This window comes from Bombus terrestris, chromosome 3 (assembly GCF_910591885.1).
Source record: "Bombus terrestris chromosome 3, iyBomTerr1.2, whole genome shotgun sequence".
Classification (NCBI taxonomy): domain Eukaryota; kingdom Metazoa; phylum Arthropoda; class Insecta; order Hymenoptera; family Apidae; genus Bombus; species Bombus terrestris.
Window position 1 is genome coordinate 16272321 of NC_063271.1, and position 22051 is coordinate 16294371.

The 22051-nt window shown below is 38.7% G+C and overlaps 2 protein-coding genes across 5 annotated transcripts; both read left to right on the forward strand.

Annotated features, from left to right (window-relative positions):
• Positions 1–2476: 2476 nt before the first annotated feature.
• On the forward strand, positions 2477–16013 carry LOC125387198. Of its 4 annotated transcripts, none has more exons than XR_007227761.1 (4): positions 2477–2490; positions 2626–4277; positions 4849–4930; positions 10273–10480. XR_007227761.1 is itself a non-coding variant. In XM_048414600.1 (4 exons), exons 2-4 carry the CDS (start codon positions 10293–10295, stop codon positions 15981–15983), a joined length of 384 nt encoding a protein of 127 aa, XP_048270557.1. In that variant the 5' UTR covers positions 7422–7437; positions 10273–10292; the 3' UTR covers positions 15984–16013. The 4 variants fall into 4 exon arrangements, 1 of the variants encoding a protein (XP_048270557.1); XR_007227763.1 differs by lacking the exon at positions 10273–10480 and adding an exon at positions 5010–5149; XM_048414600.1 differs by lacking the exons at positions 2477–2490; positions 2626–4277; positions 4849–4930 and adding exons at positions 7422–7437; positions 14661–14712; positions 15840–16013.
• Positions 16014–16195: 182 nt separating this feature from the next.
• On the forward strand, positions 16196–21144 carry LOC125387223. The gene is made up of 4 exons (XM_048414735.1): positions 16196–16224; positions 16916–17219; positions 18701–19129; positions 20782–21144. The coding sequence occupies exons 1-4, from the start codon at positions 16196–16198 to the stop codon at positions 20998–21000; spliced, it is 981 nt and encodes a 326-aa protein (XP_048270692.1). The 3' UTR covers positions 21001–21144.
• The last annotated feature ends 907 nt before the right edge of the window (positions 21145–22051 follow it).

The window sequence follows — 22051 nt, forward strand, 5'->3', positions numbered from 1 at the left end:
CGCACGACGTTTCTTGTTTCCTTTATTTTATCGAACTACGTACGTTCCATTTTGTTCTATTAAGGTAAAGACCACGACATTTGACAGATTAGCTGTCGTGTTTATATAAAGATGCATTGTCGTAAAAGACATATTCGTAGAGGAAAGACACTTTTGGGGCAACCTAATATTTGGCTGAACCTGACAAAACTGTACGCTTGTAATAAATAAAAAAAAAGCCTGCTACGCCCTTTCGATCATTTCAGGTCCAGTTATGTGTGGGTCGACCCAATTACGTTCTTACAACGTTAGAGAATACCTTCGTTTTGAAGAAAATGAAAAAAGATCGCACATTTTCGTTTCAATTTTCTTGATTAAACCTCTTCTCCCAACGTTACAAATATGTTTTATTATCGTTAAAATAGGGACAGACTCGAAAGTACAAAAATTGAAGAGTCGCAACTGATGTAACGAACATAATCACGATAGTCGTGTCTCGTTACAGCGTTAACGGGATTTCAAAATGTTTGGCATAATACGCGATCCTACGCAAAATTTCCGCCAGCTCAGTGAAGTTTCGGCTATCCGAGTCTCGTATTATACGATGTGTTTCCAGCTTTCTCCTAACTGCGCGTTTTTTTTTCGAAATTTTAACGCCGGCACCGCGCGAACAAAGTAAGTAGATTAATTGAACTTTTAATCGATCAAATAGTCAACTAAACTGAAACGCACGTACGATGTTAAGTTATCGAAATCAATTTTACGATTTTACCGTACGAACGCCGGTATCATCCGACCTTTCGGTATTTTCCGAGTTTTCTATTGTTCGTGTGATACGCGTCACCTCGGAACGATCAAGATTATTCGAACACTTTCGCAAGCCATAATTAGATTACAGAAAAAAGTACTTTGCTGTGAATACACGTTTCATCGGAGGAATCGAAATTTGTACAGGACGAAGTAGCGTCGTTCGAACGAAGCTGCGATAGACTTAAAGTTGGGCTGTACAATTTCTAGATTTATATTAATACTATAGAACGAAAAGGCCCAGAGCTCTATGAACGTTCTAAGAGAACGGATCTCCTTCGGCGTAAATGGCGCTCCTTATCGGCGAACGGCTACAATATCCTGAATCTTTCTTTTCGACGGTTTCCACGTCGATCGAGAGAAACTATTCGTCGAAATGGACTATCCGTGGCTGATCTATTACGGTAGAAAGTGAAAAAGAACGTAAACGAAGGAAATGGCCGACATAAAGGACGATAACTGTTAATTTAAACGTAATAGAACGAAAGAATACGACGTATTCGTTAAAGGATATTTAAGACAATTTAAATTAAAATCGATTTTTACACGACGTTCTTCGATTTTTTCCAGAACCAGATTATATCTATGATAACGTTTCGATAATATCGTTTTATGCAAAAGAAAGCCAATTATATGATTGAAAGAAGAAATTTGGATCAACGTATGGATATCCTTCTATTTCGTTGCACGAGTTGCGAATAACCTGTCGAATAATGATAAAGATAGAAACGAATATGACAAAGGCATAACGAAGGAACTAATATTCAGAATTTCGTGCGTTTAATTCCTCGAACATTGCACTTTTAAACGCATCGGTCTCGCAGTTCAACCTGCCGGGAACAAAGAATTTTATCGGAAACATCGTTCTAACATTTCAATTTTACAAACGTTTCGCTCTGCTTCGTTAAAAGCTGCGCGTATTTGGTAGATAGAAAATTATGCACATACGTTAAAACGTATAACGCGCAACAGGCAAGGATATACGCGTACGCGCTGCAAACGCGTTAAAAGCGAAAAATATCGCTGAAATTATTTTCCCATAATAAAGAAATCGTCGGGCCTCTTACGAATACAAAAGATAATTCGTTAAGATTATAGTGTCTATTAATTTTACCATAACGAGTTTAACAGAGCTTTCGAAACTAAAAGCTTTATCACAGACGATAAACCCTTTGAGTGCTGAATACTCACGGCCTATGTCGTCCATACGGACGACGCGTGTCTAGCGCTGACGATCGCTGTGGACGGAATACTTTTTCGTTAGACTGAACTCTGTTGATTAACTATTCAAAGCGCAAATCGTAATAAGTTATAGTAGTTTAAATGATTAAAATGAAAGAGATTAAATGATTCAAGAGCGTTATTTTTTAGTTATTTTTAATTATTTATTATAAACATTGAAATTTACAGTTAACTAGAATTTGGGTAATAAACTAGAAAACTAAATTTAGTAAATATGTAAAATCCCTAGAGTTCATGTAGGATAGGGATTCTTTTTGTTTTACGGGTAGCACGACAGGCTGTGTTTAACGGAGAGATCGATACGGACGAGCAGTTGAAGAAGTACGTGTTCCCCAGACGGACGGACAGAGAGTTACATTAGAGAGACAGACAAGGTTATAGAATAGTTGTTTAAGATTGTAAAGACTGAAGATTTAAGATTTAAAGACTGAAGAAGAAAGGTCGATAGCTCAGGACGTTCAGGTAAACATTGCACCAAAGACTTATAATTTCCCGTTTAGATAATCATCGTTATTGATTGTTATAGACGCATATTAATTGTTGTTCATTTTTGTATTTTATCAAATCATTTCATAATAAAAAATACTCGATTTTCAGACTTCAGAATCGATCCCTGAATTATCCCATTATTGAACCTTATAAATCGATTTTCGCCACGTCATGCCGCTGAGAGTTAACCTACGCGTCGTCATGACCGAGAACGCGAAAGGGGAGAAGATAGAGAGTATAGAATCTATCAGAGGACCAAAAGACGAAATGTGCTATATTTTCCCCCCGGAATATCAAGAAAGAAAGTACCATCAACAATTATTCAGTTTACCAACAGTGAAAAAGACCGCAAACAGTCTAACCAAGGTAGGCCAATATAGAAATATTAAACTCACAATAGACGATGAGACAGCAGCACTGTATACCGATATGGATTCAAACTTCGTATTCCGAGACATTGTCTTAGAGGAAGCAGAAATAACCTCCACAAGAAAAACAAAGACGGAAATCGAGAAACTCAACCTGGACATGGAAAAACTTCTAGAGACCCTTCAAAGATGAGATAAGAGGGAAATAGAGGAAATAAACTTCAATATAGAACGATTTGAAGGAACTCAGAAAGCCACAAACTGGATATCAGAGTATGAAGAGGAATGCAAAAAATACAAAATGAAAAGCGATGAGGAAAAAGTCAAAGGTTTGAGAAAGTACCTAGGAAAAACAGCAAAAAGGTGGTACCAGACAAATCTATTGAAAGCTGGAGGACACAACTGGGAAGATTGGAAAGAAGCATTTCTCAAAGCCTTTAAGAATAAAGGTTGGCCGGCAATACGATATGCTTACAACTTTAAATACCTTTCAGATTCATTCGTAGAATATGCAATAGAGAAAGAACGACTAATATTGGAAGTACAAAGGGAAATGGATGAAGAGGTGAGGATACACCTGATTGTCATTGGATTACCTATCGAAGTCCAGGACAAAATCGAAAGGGAAAATATACAGACAACAAATGACCTAATAGGAATATATTTAAATATATTATGCAAACGTTGGACAACGTTATGTTTTGTTAAGCTAACAGGATACACTAAAAGTACATTATCAAGAAAGGGGATGTGGCCCGTAAGCAAGTATGTTCTTCTAGATATGACCAATCAGACAGTACCTGTGATGCGGTTATCTCGGAAGTATATTACGGAGTCGGTAGAGAGCGTTTCCTGACCTCTCGCCAGGGAGACAATAGATGAGGATTTAAGGGTGTCGAATCGGGATCCATGCAACGCGAAGGCGACTCGTTCCTTCGCCCTTCCTCTTCCTCTTCGCCCGATGTGCTTTCCTCTATGACGATTTGAGGCTCGCCATAGTTTGCCACATTCACATTCGGCCTGTACCATTGTCTTCTCATCTTGATTTAGAAAACTCTCACTTGAACATAAATAAAACGTTTCTTCGTTGAAACCGTATCATAGTGGAGAACGATCGAACAGTACAAAAGAATGAATAAAAATAAGTCACATTTTTATTAATTTTCTTTTGTATCTAAAAACAAATCTGATAGATTCAAAGATACAAGATCTTCCGATCTTCCTTTATTGCACGGACGAGCAGTTGCAGAAGCACGTGTTCCCCAGACGGATGGACAGAGAATTACATTAGAGAGACATACAAGGTTATAGAATAGTTGTTTGAGATTGTGAAGACTGAAGATTTAAGATTTAAAGACTGAAGAAGAAAGATCGGTAGCTCAGGACGTTCAGGTAAACATTGCACCAAAGACTTATAATTTCCCGTTTAGATAATCATCGTTATTGATTGTTATAGACGCATATTAATTGTTGTTCATTTTTATATTTTATCAAATCATTTCATAATAAAAAAAACTCGATTTTCAGACTTCAGAATCGATCCCTGAATTATCGCATTATTGAACCTTATAAATATAACACGAGTTAATAATTTAGTTGTGTGTGAAAAATTAAAAAAAACCCATACATGCGTCCTTAGTCCATGCCGAGCACTTACAGAAAACGCATATATATGTCCTTAGTCCACACCGATAGCTTTCGCCAGACACCTATATGCGCCCACAGCACTCAAAGGGTTAAAACACTGTTCTTTGTATCATTTCCCTATTTATAGTTGCGATATCGGGAATAACTTTAAACCGTTTTAAACGTCGTTTACTCGATTAACTCGCGCGTAACGATATTTGTCGTGGAATCTCGCAAAGAACGTAAAGCACACGTAACGATTCATCGATAAATCGATTAACGACGTTGTTACGATTATCACGAATACACCCGTTAACGATATTTTTTCCATTTTCAGGTTGTTCGCGAATGAAAGGGAATCGTCTCGAGAAAGAAAAATCGCTTATAAGTATTTGAGCACATCGAACTTTCAACGCTCGGTAAGTATTCGTAAAATCCTACAAAAGTATTACAGCCATCTCGATCGTTTAATTCGATTAAAAACATTTTCGTTTTTAGAGAATTTATTCAACGGTAGTCGTTCGATGTACTAGGTTGTCCGAGAAGTTTCTTTCGTTTCATAAAATGGTAATAGTTGAGCAACAATTTCTATTTTATATCATTTTATCGAATTAGGTGCGATCCATTTCCTTATATCTCTATTATTATGTTCGTGCATAATTCGATAAACTAATATAAAAGAAAGGACATCGCGCGTCTATTATTTCTTTATAAAACGAACACAACGTATTAAGTTGCCCGAAAAGTGTCTTTCTTTCGCAAAAAGAATTTTTTACAACAGTGCACCTTCGTACAAACGTGAAAGTAAGTCTGTGAAATATCGCGGTGTTTATCTCAACAGAACAAAACGGATCGTACGTAATTCGACAAAATAATATAAAAGAAAGAACGTGCGTCTATTATTTCCTCATAAAACGAGAGAAACATTTCGGACAACCTAATAGTAGCGGTACAGCAAGAATAACCTTTCAGAGGCGAATCGTATAGAACGGATAAAAAGAAAAAATAGGAAACTAGGAAAGTAGAAAAAAGTCGGAGATTTCATGCGAAAACGGAGAAGCGCACTAGTGCGCGACGAGTTTTCCAAGCGTTTTATCTACGACAAATGCAAACACCATTTGGCTGAACATCTGACAGCACAGGCGGTATGACCCATGTTGAACCATGTTGATCGAAACGACGAAAGGTCACGCGTTAGCCTGCGTTGACAAAACGGTGCCACTTGAATGGAATCATGCGATTTCTCTTACCGTATCGTCGTTTGATCCTTCCGTCGATTCTAATGGAAAATTGAAATTTCATTTCTGTTGCTTCTTAACAACACGACATAACGAGAAATCGAACGACTCGTTGTTATTTCATTTCGCTCTATCTCCTCGTTTTATTTATACATCTTTTGAAAAGCTATCGTCGATAGCGTTTTTAAACAGTTAACCGCGTTTCATGAATTAAACACGTCGAGAAAAATGTTAATCTCGGTATGTTTCATCTGTCGTATAATATAAAACATTACCATTTACCATAAAAATTCCAAATTTTAGTAAGAAGCGCTAAGAATGTTATTTAGTGGTACGTTCGCTTTGTCAGTAAAACTGAAAAATTTGATTTGTTCCTTTGTTATATCGGTTATTCCCTGTACAACGTATTCCTTTTTATAAACTCAGTTGATTATTTTCACCGATATATCGGCTATGCCCGAATTGTTTACGCAATTTTGTCTGCTTGCAAATTGAGTGGATGTTTTACTGCGTGTGTCCGGTATTCCCCGATAACGATCGAAATATAATACAGAAAATATAATGCGATTCAGTTTTTTCGTCGAAGGTGTGTTGAATAAATTATCGAATATGCAATTCCACGAACACGAGCTTCGAAAGTTGCTCCACCATCTACGAGTTCAACCGTAAAACCTACGCTTCCTATCAAAAAACATTTCCCCAATTTTATACCAGTTATATCATTGATCGAATCCACTTCACGTTGCTGGTGTTAGATTTGCGAAGTGCCACTTTGTGCGATATTCTGTTTCGAGAAATACCACACTGGGAGGATCCACTGAATTTCTTCTATCTTTTCACATTTTTCTTGTTTACGAATTTTATTATTTTGTTACAATTTTAACATTTTATGTGGGAAATAATTCATTTTTTCGAAGAAAAATGTAAGCCATCGTCATTTTGGTTTAACGTCGTCGTAAAACTTATAACAGGAACACGTAACACATTTTCTTTGTGTTCGACGTGTATACTCGTCGTCGTTTATTTTTATTTGCATTTTATTCACGTTGATTTCTAAAACTAAATTCCACGGTTAACTGGTTAACAGTACATCGCGCTTCGTGAATATTTCAATTCACTCTTCTATGCTAAGGAATCGTACCAGTCATCTGATGCGTCATTCGTCTATCATGTGACACGGACGAAGAAAGGAAGAATTTCTCGAGATTTTACGCAGAACGAAAATTTGTTTTTCGATATACGCTACAATTTTCAGACACTCCTGCTCGGACAGCCGAGGAGGACGGACGTGTCTAGACGGTCGTCCTCTCCAGGTATAAGTGAATAGTGAAAAAGTGCTCCAAAGTAATAGTGCTGCAAAGTGATAGTGAGGAGGAAATAAAATAACAATGCAGATACCAACTATAAACATAGCAACAAAAGGAGAAACATATTATATAAAAACCAAACAAACCAACATGGAGACAGAAGAAACAAAAGAGCATCGGGGACAGGAAGATAGCAATTCAGAACATGAAGGATACTACCAGGATGAAAGCTGGAAGCCAGTGAAGGCTAGCAAAAAACGTAAAACAACCACAGACACAAGTGCCATAGGAAACCCAGTCACAGAAAAGCAGCGATGGCTGCAAGAATTACCACTAAGTAACTCCTTCAACTCACTAACTGAAGAAATAGACTCTGACCCCGTAAGTAAAACCATTACCCAAACAAACCATATTACAAAACCACCACCAATCTTTGTCGAGGCCCAAATAATAGACCCGCTCATTGATCTACTAAATAATCTAGAAGAGAAAAACAATTACACAATAAAGCAAACAAAATTGGATCAAGTAAAAATTCAAACAAACACACCAGAATCATTTAGGAAAGTTATAAAAGCATTAAAAGAAAAAAATGCCATCTACCACACTTATCAGCTTAAAACTGAAAGGAGCTATAAAATTGTCATAAGAGGATTGCATCCTAAAACCAACGTACATAAACTAAGCGATGAGTTAGCTAAAATTGGACATCAAACTAGAACAATAAACAATATAACAAGATTCGACACTAAGCAACCACTACCACTATTCTTAATAGAACTTGAACCCAGAATCAATAACAAGGAAATATATGATATCAAACAAATACTAAACACAATAGTAACAGTCGAACCACCACGACACAAAAAAGATATACCTCAATGCATTCGGTGTCAACAATACGGACACACTAAAAACTACTGCAACAGAAGCCCAGCCTGCGTCAAGTGCGCAAAAAATCACTTAACTGCACACTGCCCATATTCAGGAAAAATAGAAAAAGTTAAATGCTTCAACTGTAACGGTAACCACCCAGCCAGCTATAAAGGCTGTGAAGTAAGAAAACAACTACAACGAAAACTGTTCCCGCCCCTACGAAGCAGGACAAGCACTAACACACAAGCCCATCATGACAGCACAAAACCTGAAACATTACCAAATACAGAGCAAGCAATAAACACCAAACCTATCAGCACCAACACCATTGGTGGTCTAAGCTATGCTCAAGTAACCAGCCAACCAACACACACACATAACCAATACCACAGCAATAGTAACAACGACACTGCAGAAATCAAAGAACTGCTCAAACAATCCATAAAGAACACCGAAATGCTAACCAGAATGATAAGCGAACAAAATGCAGTACTCAAACAGCAAACCCAACAAATCACAGTCATGCTACAACTAATTACAAACGTGCTAAGCAAAAAATAAAAACGGACACTCTAAAAATAGCAGCCTGGAACTCAAACGGCCTACAACAACGGGCCCTCGAAACTAAAACATTCATATACAATAATAATATAGACATATTACTTGTCTCAGAAACACACTTCACTACAAAAAGCTATTTGAAAATACCATACTACACCATATATGATACCAAACACCCCTCAGGAAAAGCTCACGGAGGGACAGCAGTGATAGTCAGAAACGATATCAAACATTATCTTCACAGCCAAGTTAACAAAGAATATTTACAAGCAACCACTGTTACAGTTCAAACTAGCAGCAACTACTTCCAGTCGTCGGCAGTATACGTGCCTCCGCGACACAAAATAACAACACAAATGTGGGAAGAATACTTCCAGGACCTAGGGGACAAGTACATCGCAGCGGGAGACTACAACTCAAAGCACACAGACAGAAGACTAAAAAGGAAGCACCCAGCAGACCTTATAAAGGACATAACCTAAGAAACACGAGGATGGTACCCCGCTGGGGATAGCCACCAACATGCTAATTTAACCGTTAAAAAATTCCACCAAATGTCCAAATTGGACAAATTGTGAATTTTAATAAATAAATAAAAAAAAAAAAAAAATAACGAGAGCGATTCGCAAAAGAAAATATCGACTCGCAACATTCGCTCTGGGCACGTGCTGCGTGAGCGCGTCTGCGTAATCCGTTTTTAACGGGCGAAAAAGTCAGTGTTATTGCTAAAGCGAACGTACTAGGAAAAAAGTAGCGAAGCGTAGAACTTTAAAAATAAAACAACATTTTTCCACGTTATATTCCTTCTGATATTTACGAAGCCTTCGTGTGCCAAAAGAATCTGACATTCTAATGTGACAATAAACAGGAAATCTTTTAAGCAAAAAGAAAAGAAAAATACATATATCTCGAGTTCTCATTGGGATTAGGGGCGTGTAACGAATCTTCATTTGGATTAACCATTGTTGTTATACGATATGGATGATATTTACTGGTACCGATATGATTACAGTACCGATATGGTACAGAGTTTGACAAGTAACCGTGGCAATTAGATACTCGAGATGCCAATGACAATGATCTTAGGTTCAATAACGAATCCACGGTCAAAGGGATAACAAATACGTCTTCTTCCAAAGTCTAAGTCGTACTGAGCTTACTTGTCCACAATTCAAGTGTAACTCAACTTACTTGTCTACAGTATAAGTAGAACTCCCTCAGTCCAAATGGAACTGCACTTATATACTCGTCTCTGTACCCCTCGGGTCAACTATATTTTTAAGGAGATCTATACAATTACTCCATAGCTTTGTTAGGTAAAAACGTCCATGCCATGACCGTGGCTACGTTTAGCGACCAGTTGTGTCACTTCGAGCCCAAGCCTACTGTCATAAATTTCGGGTAAACATAGTCGGATTAAATCATAAACAACTACTTCTGAGTTTTATTATTTAAGTGCAGCTATAATAAAAAGTCTAGACTAAAGTATTGGGGGTCTTCCCAAAAATTCCAAAAGAAAGGCCCCGATGTCCTTTTATCTCCAACATGTATATAGGAGAAATAAAATAGTATAGTAATTTTTTAATTGCACACTAAATTAGTATTAAATTCCATACGATATTTTCAAAGATCTTGTATCTTTGAATCTATCAGATTTGTTTTTAGATACAAAAGAAAATTAATAAAAATGTGACTTATTTTTATTCATTCTTTTGTACTGTTCGATCGTTCTCCACTATGATACGGTTTCAACGAAGAAACGTTTTATTTATGTTCAAGTGAGAGTTTTCTAAATCAAGATGAGAAGACAATGGTACAGGCCGAATGTGAATGTGGCAAACTATGGCGAGCCTCAAATCGTCATAGAGGAAAGCACATCGGGCGAAGAGGAAGAGGAAGGGCGAAGGAACGAGTCGCCTCCGCGTTGCATGGATCCCGATTCGACACCCTTAAATCCTCGTCTATTGTCTCCCTGGCGAGAGGTCAGGAAACGCTCTCAGTGACCATCCAGTTGCTGCTGAGTGCCGAGACGTGCAGACGTGTGCCCAGTGCCCTGTGAAGTTCACAAAACTCCACGTGACGCCCATCTGTCGAAAGCGAATCCAACTAACCTAGCCAGGGGTCAACAGCCTCTCGACTAGTTCTTTCACACTGAATTAACTAGCTCGATGATGGCTCTATCATTTCCAACAGGCTCCCCGGAGCTAAATTATAACACCGCCATTTTTCCTCCCCCGTGGCAAGAGGGCAACACATCTATCCTGGTAAACGACCATCACACGAAAAAACGAAAGCTCGAACCAACCAAGACAAATGTAAACAAGAGTCAAACTAAACCATCAGCCAGCCAGGTGACCACCTACAATAGATTTTCAATACTGGAGTCCACGGAAGACTCCATGATTACAACCGAAAAGGTAAACAACCTCCATAATCAAAGAATTCCCCCTCCCCCACCGATATTCATAAACGACGTAATCGACATTCAGTCAATGATTAAGACTATCGAAAAAGAAATCAGCAAAGAGGACTACAAGTTAAAGATTAACAACAACCACGTGAAAATACTGCCGACCCACCCAGACGCCTATAGAAAGTTAACCAAGCTATTAAAAACATTAGACGCTAAATTCCACACATACCAGCTCAAACAAGAAAGACCATTTCGAGTGGTGCTACGCAACATCCATCACTCAGTCGATCTAGACGAACTAAAGTGCGAACTGTCAAACCACGGCCACGAAGTAACTAATATCAGCAACATTAAGCACAGAATCACAAAAAACCCACTATCCTTATTCTTTATAGACTTAAAACAAAAAACAAACAACAAAGAAATCTACAATATCAATCGGCTGATGAACTCCATAGTTAAGTTCGAGCCACCTCTTGTAAAGAAAGAAATAATACAATGCAAAAGGTGCCAAAGGTACGGCCACACGCAGAAATACTGCAATCACAACTTCCGGTGCGTAAAATGTGCAGGTAATCACCCCACTGACCAATGCACTAAATCCCCGGAAACCCCCGCCAAGTGTATCCACTGTCAAGGAGAGCATCCTGCGAACTACAAAGGATGCTCAGCCTACAAATCGCTACATAATATAAGGTATCCAAAACTGAGACCCAAGGACATAAACATACAAGAACCTAAACCCCAAAAACTCACCTCACCAACAGTATCCTATGCGCAGGCAACGCAAGGAAACGTATACAACTCGAAAACACACAGTGTACACACAGAAAATAGAATTCCCACCCCACAAAGCACAGACAACTTTACCAGACTCGAAAAACTTATCGAGAAGCAAACTGAGCAAATTAACAACTTGCTGTCACTACTCACACTCTTCATGGACAAATTCATAAGCACAGAAGCAAAATAAAACCAATGCGAATAGCTCTGTGGAACGCCAACGGTCTAGCTCAGCACAAACCTGAGCTAGAACTATTCTTAAAACAACAGCAAATCGATGTGATGCTCATATCCGAAACCCATTTCACCGACAAAAACTACCTCAAAATACACGGCTACAACTTCTACCACACCCAACACCCCAGCGGAAAGGCTCACGGCGGCACCGGAATCATAATCAAGTCAATCATCAAGCACTACGAACTTCCACCATTCCAGAAAGACTACCTCCAAGCAACAAACGTAGCAATAGAACATTGTCATGGTACAATCACCACCTCAGCTGTATACTGCCCTCCCAGACACTCCATTGCCAAAGAAGACTTCGACCACTTCCTGGACACCCTGGGCAACAGATGCATAGCCGGAGGAGACTACAACGCTAAACACACCCAATGGGGTAGCAGACTGGTTACAGTAAGAGGCAAAAACCTCCTCAACAGCATAATATCCAACAACCTCAACTACCTTACCACATACGAACCCACACACTGGCCCACCGACACAAACAAAATACCCGATCTCCTTGATTTCTTCATAACTAAAAATATCTCGCCAAGACACGTCCTAATCAATTCCTCGGCTGATCTCTCCTCTGATCATTCCCCCGTGATAGTAACAGTCAGTTCAACTATCATCGAGAATACACCTAATGGCTCCATTCATAACCAACACACCAACTGGCAGCTCTTTAGAGAAGTCTTTACCCACACAACTTCAGCCTCAACCTCACTAAAAACCAATGACGAAATCGAAGCAGCCACGGAATACCTAAATGCGAGCATAATAAACGCTATCCGCGTCTCCACACCGGCAAAAACGTCCATCAGCAACCACGAATACCCCCAGTACATATTAAAAAAAATAGCAGAAAAACGTAGACTAAGAAGGATATGGCAGACCCATAGAACACCGGAGGACAAACGCAAACTAAACAACGCAACTAGAAAACTATCCAAAACCATAAAGAACTACAATAATGACCGTTTTCACAAATATCTCGCCAGCCTGTCCCCCACAGCCGACTCAAACTACTCACTATGGAAAGCCTCCAGGAAACTCACGCGCCCCCCACAAATAATACCTCCAATCCGCCGCCCGCAGGGTGGATGGGCGCGTAGCCCTATAGAAAAAGCCAACCTATTTGCCAAACACTTGACTGAAGTATTCCAACCCCATTCCTCCATAGCTGCAGCGGACGTCACCGAATACCTGCACACTCCCTTCCAAATGTCCCCTCCTATCCAACCCTTCACTTCTGCAGAGATCATAGAAGCTATCCGTCGCCTAAACCCCAAGAAAGCAGCAGGTCACGACCTAATAGGAAATAAAGCAATCAAGGAACTCCCCATAAAAGGGATTGCACTCATCGCATCAATATTTAACGCCATCCTCCGCCTTGAACACTTTCCTAAGGCGTGGAAAATCTCACTAATCACCCTCATCCCCTAACCCGGTAAACCAATATATGAAGCCAGCTCCTATCGCCCAATCAGTCTCTTACCTACCCTGTCTAAACTATTCGAGAGGCTGCTCACGAATCGTCTCCTTCCACTCCTAGAAGAATTGAAAACTCTCCCAGATCACCAATTCGGCTTCCGAAAACAACACTCAACAGTAGAGCAAATCCACCGCATAACCCACATGATCAGCCAAACCTTTGAAAAGAAAAAATACTGCTCAGCCGTATTCCTAGACATCCAACAGGCATTCGATAAAGTATGGCATGAAGGGCTACTCTACAAGCTTAAAAAAATCCTACCCCACCCATACTACTCCATCTTAAAATCCTACCTAACCAACAGACAATTCATAGTTAAATGTCTAGGCGCCACTTCCGCAACATTCCCAATAGAATCCGGCATACCGCAAGGTAGTGTCCTCGGACCCCTACTATTCTCCATCTACACTGCCGACTTACCCGTACCAAACGAGGTAACAATAGCAACATTTGCCGACGACACAGCACTATTAGCTACCCACGCAGACCCGGCAATTGCCTCATCCACTCTCCAGCGAAGTCTCGACTCCATGGAAAAGTGGTTCCAAAAATGGGGTTTTAAAATAAACGAAAAAAAATCCTCCCATGTAACCTTCACGCTCCGAAAACAAACCTGCCCCCAGGTCACCATTAACAACACAATAATCCCAAGCAAGGACTCCGTAAGATACCTGGGCATGACCCTGGACAGGAGGCTAACCTGGAAAAAACATATCTCGGAAAAAACAAAGCAACTAAAGGAAAAACTAAGAAAATTCTATTGGCTCACGGGCCGACGCTCCAAACTAAACATACAGAACAAAATAACCCTCTACAAGACCGTAATAAAACCTGTCTGGACCTACGGAATCCAACTATGGGGAACAGCAAGTAACTCCAACATTGAAATACTCCAACGCTTCCAATCGAAAACGCTAAGATCCCTATTAAATGCACCCTGGTATGTTACCAACGAAACAATCCACCGCGACCTCAAGATACCTACAGTCAAAGATGAAATACACAAGTCCAGAAGCAGATATAACACAAGAGTCAACAACCACCACAACCCACTAGTCACCCAACTACTGGACACGACGGACCAGATCCGCAGACTAAAAAGAAAATACCCTCTAGACTAAATCCTTAGTTTCTACTAGAACCAACAATATAAAACTATTATAATCCATGTCATTGTATCACGCCAAACTAAGTTACTGAAAATTCTCAACGAGAATTGATTGTAAATATTCTAATAAATAAAAAAAAAAGGAAACGCTCTCTACCGACTCCGCAATGTACTTCCGGGATAACCGCATCACAGGTACTGTCTGATGGTCATATCTAGAAGAACATACTTGCTTACGGGCCACATCCCCTTTCTTGATAATGTATTTTTAGTGTATCCTGTTAGCTTAACAAAACATAACGTTGTCCAACGTTATTATATTATTGCATAATATATTTAAAGAAAAGGATTGATCGTACCTTCTGATCTGAAAAAATAGCTCTGTTTATACATTATACATTATATATGTGTATGGGAATTAACTAGTGTCTATATAGTTTCACACTGACAAAATAGTTTCGAGTTACTTGAATATAGTTGCTTGATTCAAGCAACTGTATGCGTTAACAAAATAGTTCCAACTTACTTGAAAATAGTTGCTTGATTCAAGCAACTGTACGCGTTAACAAAATAGCTTCAAGTTATTTGAAAATACTTGTTTCACTCAACTGCACACATTAATAAAATAGTTTCAAGTTACTTGAAAATAGTTGCTTGATTGAGGTAACTTGACCAATCTGAATCATCATAAAAACTTGGAAGGATATTTCAGGCAAAATTACAGGTTCACATTGGCAAAATGATTTTAACTTACTTGAAAATAGTTGCTTGATTCAAGCAACTGTACACGTTAACAAAATAGTTTCAAGTAACTTGAAATTAGTTGCTTGATTCAGGTAACTTGATCAGTCTGAATCATCATCAAAACTTGGAAGGATATTTCAAGTAAAATTACAGATTCACATTGGTAAAATAATAGGTTCACATTGACAAAATGGTTTCGAATTGCTTGAATTCAAATCGTTTGACGAAGCAACATGACTAATCTGAATAGTTTAATTGTCATCTTTATTCAAGACTCACATAGTCAATCGAGCCATTCGGAAATCACATTGACCAACTCCAAAATTGAAAAGTAGAGAAAAGTAATTACAAGTATCGCAAGTGGTGAGACAATATGCGATAAAAGTGAAAAGATGAGCGTGGCGTTAAGCTCTAAGGAACTAGAGGTTTTGTGAGAATCAATCGTGTACTTGGACGATGAAATTGCGAAACTATGAGATTGTCCAAAGATGAAGTTGGTCAATTTGACTTTCGCCAGGCTCGATTGTCACTACGACAGTTCTCGCGTAGCGAAACTATCTTGATGTTTGTGTGGACAGGTGAGACGAATGAGCGATCGTGGCGGAGAAGGATCAGGACTGTTACGCTGCGCAACACATCTGCAGTCCATCCCGCGCGGCGTGACAGCCAACGGTCTACGTGCCGTCCTTCGAACCTTCCATAGGCCTAAGGACCCACCATAAAGTGAAATCCTAACTGCATTGTTCGCACACATGGTTTGAGTCAATCTGACTGCCAGAAAAGACTTTCTAATTCCAGAAGTGTTTTCAGCTGGTTCTTTAGAAGGGTCCTTGGGTTTATTACGTGCTCTTAAGAATTGCGGAGAAAGCAGGTAGTGGCCTAACGAAAAAGGCGGTGATCTCCCTAACGGAAAATCCGAGTCTCCCCATAAACAATGTCGCCTAGGACCCAAGTTAGTAGGAGGCTTTTTCCTCCTATCTTCCTTCCCAACATTGGTCATAACCAATCAGCATCGCGGATCATTGCCCTCACTTTCCTAACTGAAAATGTAAGCAACGAATCCGCGTTCTTCGGTCAAAGGGCACACCCATACCGAGCTTTCCTCCGCATTCACATTAGAATAAAACTTTAGAGTTTGATCGTCTCTCACGGTGCCTAGAGTTCCTGCATTTCCTACAACTCTCACCGTTCCTACCTCTCTAAGAGTTTGATCGTCTCTCACGGTGTCTAGAGTTCCCATAATCCCTATAACTCTTACCGTTCCTATATCTTTCAGAGTTCCTTCATCATTTCCAAGGTGCCTACACGGCCTAGAGTCTCCTAAGGCTCTCACATTATCCAGAACTCCGACAGTTCCTATAATTCTCAAGGGCCTAAAGCGCCTATAGCTCTCCTTCTCTCATCCAAGACTAACCCTTCTCTCGTTATCTGTATCTTAATCAACGGCGTTACTACTTTGTGTGATTGTATAAAGTGTTGGAAATATACATTATTATAACTCAGTGACTACCAGTGTTATACCGCATCAACCACCCCGATTATCCTAACCGAAATACGGGGATCGAACTATTCGTGGTGTCGATTATTCTAATCGTAACGGGAATTTACGACTCCCGTTGACGCATATTCTAACGACCGCGTTTTCCCGCGATAGCTCGAAAATACAAGGACCATCGCCGAGGGAAGCTACTTTCCTGTCCACCCTCTCTCAAACATCGGCTCCTCAGCTAGGTGGCCGAAGACATTCGGTCGTTACGATTGAAAGAGTGTCACCGACTTTGTTTGGCCGTAATCGTCGCGAATCAATCGCCCGTTTTCCTTTTGGAGTCGTGACCAGAATATTGCCGAGTCGTCGAGACCCAGAGTCTAGAATGTCCGCACCACCGAGCGGTAGAGGAAGTACGCACAATCTTCAGTTGGACATTATGGACGACATCGCAGACCTAAAAGCGAGGAAGGTAAGGATCTTTCGTTTATTTTAGCCGCTCTATCTCCGCTAGTTTGCAGACTAAAAAAAACCGAGTTTAAGGTTGACGAACTTCTATACGATCGTGCGAAGTTAAGATTTGAAAGAACCAAATATTCGTTGCTCTCCAGGTATACAATTTTCATCGTATTATTTATTATTTTATTCTTTGTAACTTATAATTATTTACACATCATATCGTTCTTTATAACAATGTACGCATACGTGGATTCATCAATTACTTTTTTTTTCTTCTTTTTTAGATGGAGTTAGAACAATTATTAATTAGGCGAAAATTAACAGTTAAAATTACGGACGAATCGAGTCGCTATGGTTTTCATTCCTTGTTCGTCAGGAGCCTCGCTAAGGAAGCACGTCTTCGTCGGTGAAGCTTATAGCATGGTCGCGAAGAAGCTTATTTTTCAATTGGAATCATAAATTATTAAGCAATAACATAGAAATTTGCTTCATCCCGCGCTCAATCGCCAGGGACGTGTCGTAAACTCGGTATCTCCGCAGGGTAATTTGGAATTATATTACAGCGGTACAAGTTGCCGAACTTCCTCACCCGCAGAGATATCGTGATCTTCTCGGAAAACTAACATCTCGTGTTAGTTCAAGTAGCGACCCATCTTTGCCAGTAGAAGGCGCGCCAAGAGCACGTGAAAGGCTGGTCATGACACTCGCGGCATTCACACCTCGAACACAGAAAAAGATACTTGTTAACGTTCAAGCGGTTCAGATATTGATCAACTTTCGCGCGACACAAACGTTGTTCAAACTTGGAACGCTACAGGCATTTTTCAACTCTGTTACGAGCAAACTTATACATATTCATTGAAGACATACGAAAGAATACGCGCTGTATTCGTTATCATGCGTTTTTTTTATTAGAGTTCAGACTTTTATGGATCGTCATTATTGGAACAGCAAGCGTTCAGTTCTGTTCTTCCCTACGTGCTCATAATCTTGGCTGATAACCGCCATTCGCTATATACATCGTTGGTATCGACGTCAAAGGATTAATACAGACAAATACGTCCGTACAATCCGATTTGATTGATTTTAGATTTTGCATCAAACAGATCTCTATATAAACAGATAATTTCTGATTCTAAACATTTGTATTGCTTCTTCTTCCGCTTTGAAATCCTCTACAAACGCCTTTTATAGTCGTTCAACTTTTCAGCTTACAGAAAAGAACATTACGCGTATTCCTAGCAATCGCCCAAAGACTCGAACGTGTGCTTCGATAAAGCTCGCTTAACTTTCATCGACACATCGATAACTTTGCGTTCCAAGATGTTATTACGCCCTAGAATCCCTAACATAATTTTAGAACCAGAATTTCTGTGCAAAACAATTCCATCGCTTTGTCACGTTTAACGGCTCAATCATCGAAACATGTATCATAACGCACGAATTATGATAAAAAAGAAACTGTCTTTCGAATAAAAGCAATCCGTTTGCCAGGTGCGCTTAAGGATGTACAGGACGTCGACGGAGCAAGTGTACGAAATGCAGCCGCTGGAGGGTAACAGTTCTGTTCAACGTTACACTGAACAGCCGAAACAACGATTCTTTGAAATGCCTACTCTGTCGGTTTCGCCGACGTCTTCTCTCCGAAAGCGCGTCTCGGAACTGCCAAGAGCCGCGAGAACACCCGTTTTCGGTGCTGCGGGCATGGTCTGCTCTAATAGGGATCTGATATCGATCCTAAGCTCGGTAGGGTCTTCCGCGACGGAAATGTCGAAGAAGCCGGAAGATTTAGCAACGGCCAGTTCAAGTCTTAGGTTCGATGAATTGAAGGTAGTGAAGGCGATGAAGAAAATGTTCGGTAAAAAGTCCCCTAATAGCGAGGTCGTATGGGACAACACTAGTGGAACCAAAGTGGACGCTCAGGTAAGTTGTATTTCTCGTTACGATATCGTTTCTTGTTTAAGAGCCATCATAGGTGAAAGGAGGAATGAAAAAGAAAATCGTAAATCGTAAAATCTCTTCCAGAGAATGCACTTTATCGTAAAAATTAATAAAGTCAACAACAACGTGAAATTAAATAATTGTTGTTTGATATTCTGTATTATCGATATAGGTGAAACGTGGAGAAGATAATTTGCAATCATTGCGGACAATATCGCAGTGACATTATTATCAATCGGTAATATTAAAGATAAAATTCATATGGGATGAAAACAGAGCGTCAAAAGTGGTTATTTTTCGATCTTCTTGCGAAGGGAAAATTCCTGCAAAATGTTTAAGAACGGCTCTCAACAAGGAATAAAAAATGTTATTACAGTTCCATTTTCGTGTTCGTTTTTTTTTTTTTTTTCTACATGATCCATGTGAAATAATTCTTCAGATGCTCTGCTGGTAAATGAATCGACGTTTGTAATAGAGGAAATATGAAGTACAGCGAGATCGTTGTTGGCTATTGTTCTACACCGATATCGACAAAATAATTCTTCGACAACTCTATTGATAAATCAATTGTAGTTTGAAATCAAAAGAAGCTGAAGTACCATCAGTTTGTTGCTACGAGAAAAATAGCCACCAACGATCTCGCAGTAATTCGGATTCGTTCGATTTTAAACTTCAATTGTTTTACCGACAGAATCTCTGAATAATTATTTTGCTGGTAAATTCTGCTGGTATATCGATTAGAGTTTGGAATCGAGCAAATACGAAGTACAAGATGGCTATTGTTCTCACGTAGCAACAGTCTGATAGTATTTCAGATTCGCTTGATTTCAAACTTAGTTCCCTTGGTTTAATTACTGATTTATCAGCTGGATCAAAATTTAAAGAAAATGAAGATCAAGTGTAGCGCGTAAGTTTGACCTCTGCTTAATTTTTTCATCTCTACACTCATCTTTTTCAACTTCCATGTCACATTTCGTATAAATGCTAATAATTCTTTCTTTTTTTTTTTTTGATAAATTCTCTTAAACGTCGCACAAGAATTTTTCGTTCGCGAGGAGGTGCAAAAATGGCCACTTTTTGACTTAGGTCAAAATTTGCAAATTTGGGGTTAGCCCCAACTTAACCACACTTTTAATCCAACATGAATTTTATTTTAATATTACTGATCTCTGATGGTGGATCTGCGATACTGTACTTAATGATTGTAAACTATCTTATCGACCTCTCATCTATATTAATAATATAGGAATATTAAATAACAGTTAAATACTTGAATATATGTTATTTGATTTGTTTTAGAACGAAGCTCATTCTCTGGAGTGAAACTTTTAGTTTCTCTTTCTTACGCGATAAAGGAGAGGTGCAAGGATTTAAATATTTATAACATTATGACCTTTATTCTTTAAGCATGAAAATATTTTAAATACAAGCATATAAATATTACATATAAATATTTCTATTTACATATACATCAAGTAAATTTACATATACATTTTCATCTTGGTAAAAAGAGCATGTAAGTTATCGTATTTACTATTACGTATTTTAACGCGAAATCTCGTTTCATAAAAATTTTCATTCAAATACGTAAACACATAATATTCATAAATTTATAAGAACAATTTTGTCCGTAGGTATTTGGTAGCGCAATTGAGAAGATATTAACGGCGCAGAAGGGAAACGATACGGAGATACCGAGGGCTTCCGGGTCGAGCGGAAAGCCCTCGGTATCTTCGAACAAACCAATGTCAGGTGAAGTGACAAATTTGTTTTGGAATAGCAAGAACCAAAAGCAGACGGAATTCAGCGAACCGTCTCTCTGTTCTTCCCTAAAGGACCTATTCAAGAAGTAATGGGGAAGAACAAATACTAATAAATGTTAAGTGTCTCTAGTTTAATTAACACTTCTTTATCTAAGAATTTCTTCCCTAAAAGACCTATTCATTATGTAATGTAGAAGCACAAATACTAATAAATGCTAAGTTTCTCTCGTTTAATTAACACTTATTTATTTAAGAATTTATTCAGAGATTAACACGACCTAATAGATGACTGACAATCTGGTGTAATTCAAATTAACGAGCTATACTTTCCTTGTACTTTCTTATTGCTATACCTCTACAATATTCTTTTATCGTATCTGTCGATTTTAATCTCACACAAATATCTAATAAATGTGTATACAGTAGTTGACGAAAATATTAGATAGAAGATTTTTGCGAATATATATTATGTGTGTTAGTGTTTTTCTTCACTTCACTTCAATGTAACGAGACGTGTCTATCATGATTACACCGGTAAAAATTGAGACTAATTTGGAAATATATATATGGAAGCTAGAAGTTGCTTATTGCAGACGTACACATAGCAAAAAACTAATGTACAATGTAAAGAGTATTTTTAAACATATGATTGATTAGGTAGCAAAAATGCTCCTACTAAAAATATTGTGACTTATTTATACAATACATAATTAACTGTCCAAATACCGATGGTAATCAATAAGCATCTTATAATTCCTATTTACATTTGTTTCAAAAGTTTCTTTCGTTTCATAAGGAAATAATAGATGCACGACACTTTTTGTTTTATATTATTTTATCGATTTATGTATGAACTATTTTGTAGTAATAGAACAAAACGAAAGAAACTTTTGAGACAGCCTAATGCATCTTGAAATTCATGAAAAGCTTCAACAAAATATTCATGGAAAGTTTCTGTAAGCGTCCGAGTACTTTCGTGAGCCGTTATATGTATAATAATTCGTTACAATGTTAGTGATAGCTTGGAAAGTGAACTATTTTTATTATACATCTTTTTACTTTCCATATTACGCTCATAGATACTCTAAAACGCCGCGATACTAACTCTTATCTATCATGTTTACGAATGCCTATAATTTGT

Bases quoted from the DNA above. Each gene is read 5' to 3' on its own strand.
- LOC125387198 (XM_048414600.1), top strand. From the start codon at position 10,293: ATGAGAAGACAATGGTACAGGCCGAATGTGAATGTGGCAAACTATGGC. The intron at 10,481-14,660 runs GAAACGCTCTCA...TAAAAAAAAAAG, and splicing joins TCTCCCTGGCGAGAGGTCAG to GAAACGCTCTCTACCGACTC. The intron at 14,713-15,839 runs GTACTGTCTGAT...TTGTGTGGACAG, and splicing joins CCGGGATAACCGCATCACAG to GTGAGACGAATGAGCGATCG.
- LOC125387223 (XM_048414735.1), top strand. From the start codon at position 16,196: ATGTCGCCTAGGACCCAAGTTAGTAGGAG. The intron at 17,220-18,700 runs GTAAGGATCTTT...TCCGTTTGCCAG, and splicing joins CAGACCTAAAAGCGAGGAAG to GTGCGCTTAAGGATGTACAG. The intron at 19,130-20,781 runs GTAAGTTGTATT...TTTTGTCCGTAG, and splicing joins GAACCAAAGTGGACGCTCAG to GTATTTGGTAGCGCAATTGA.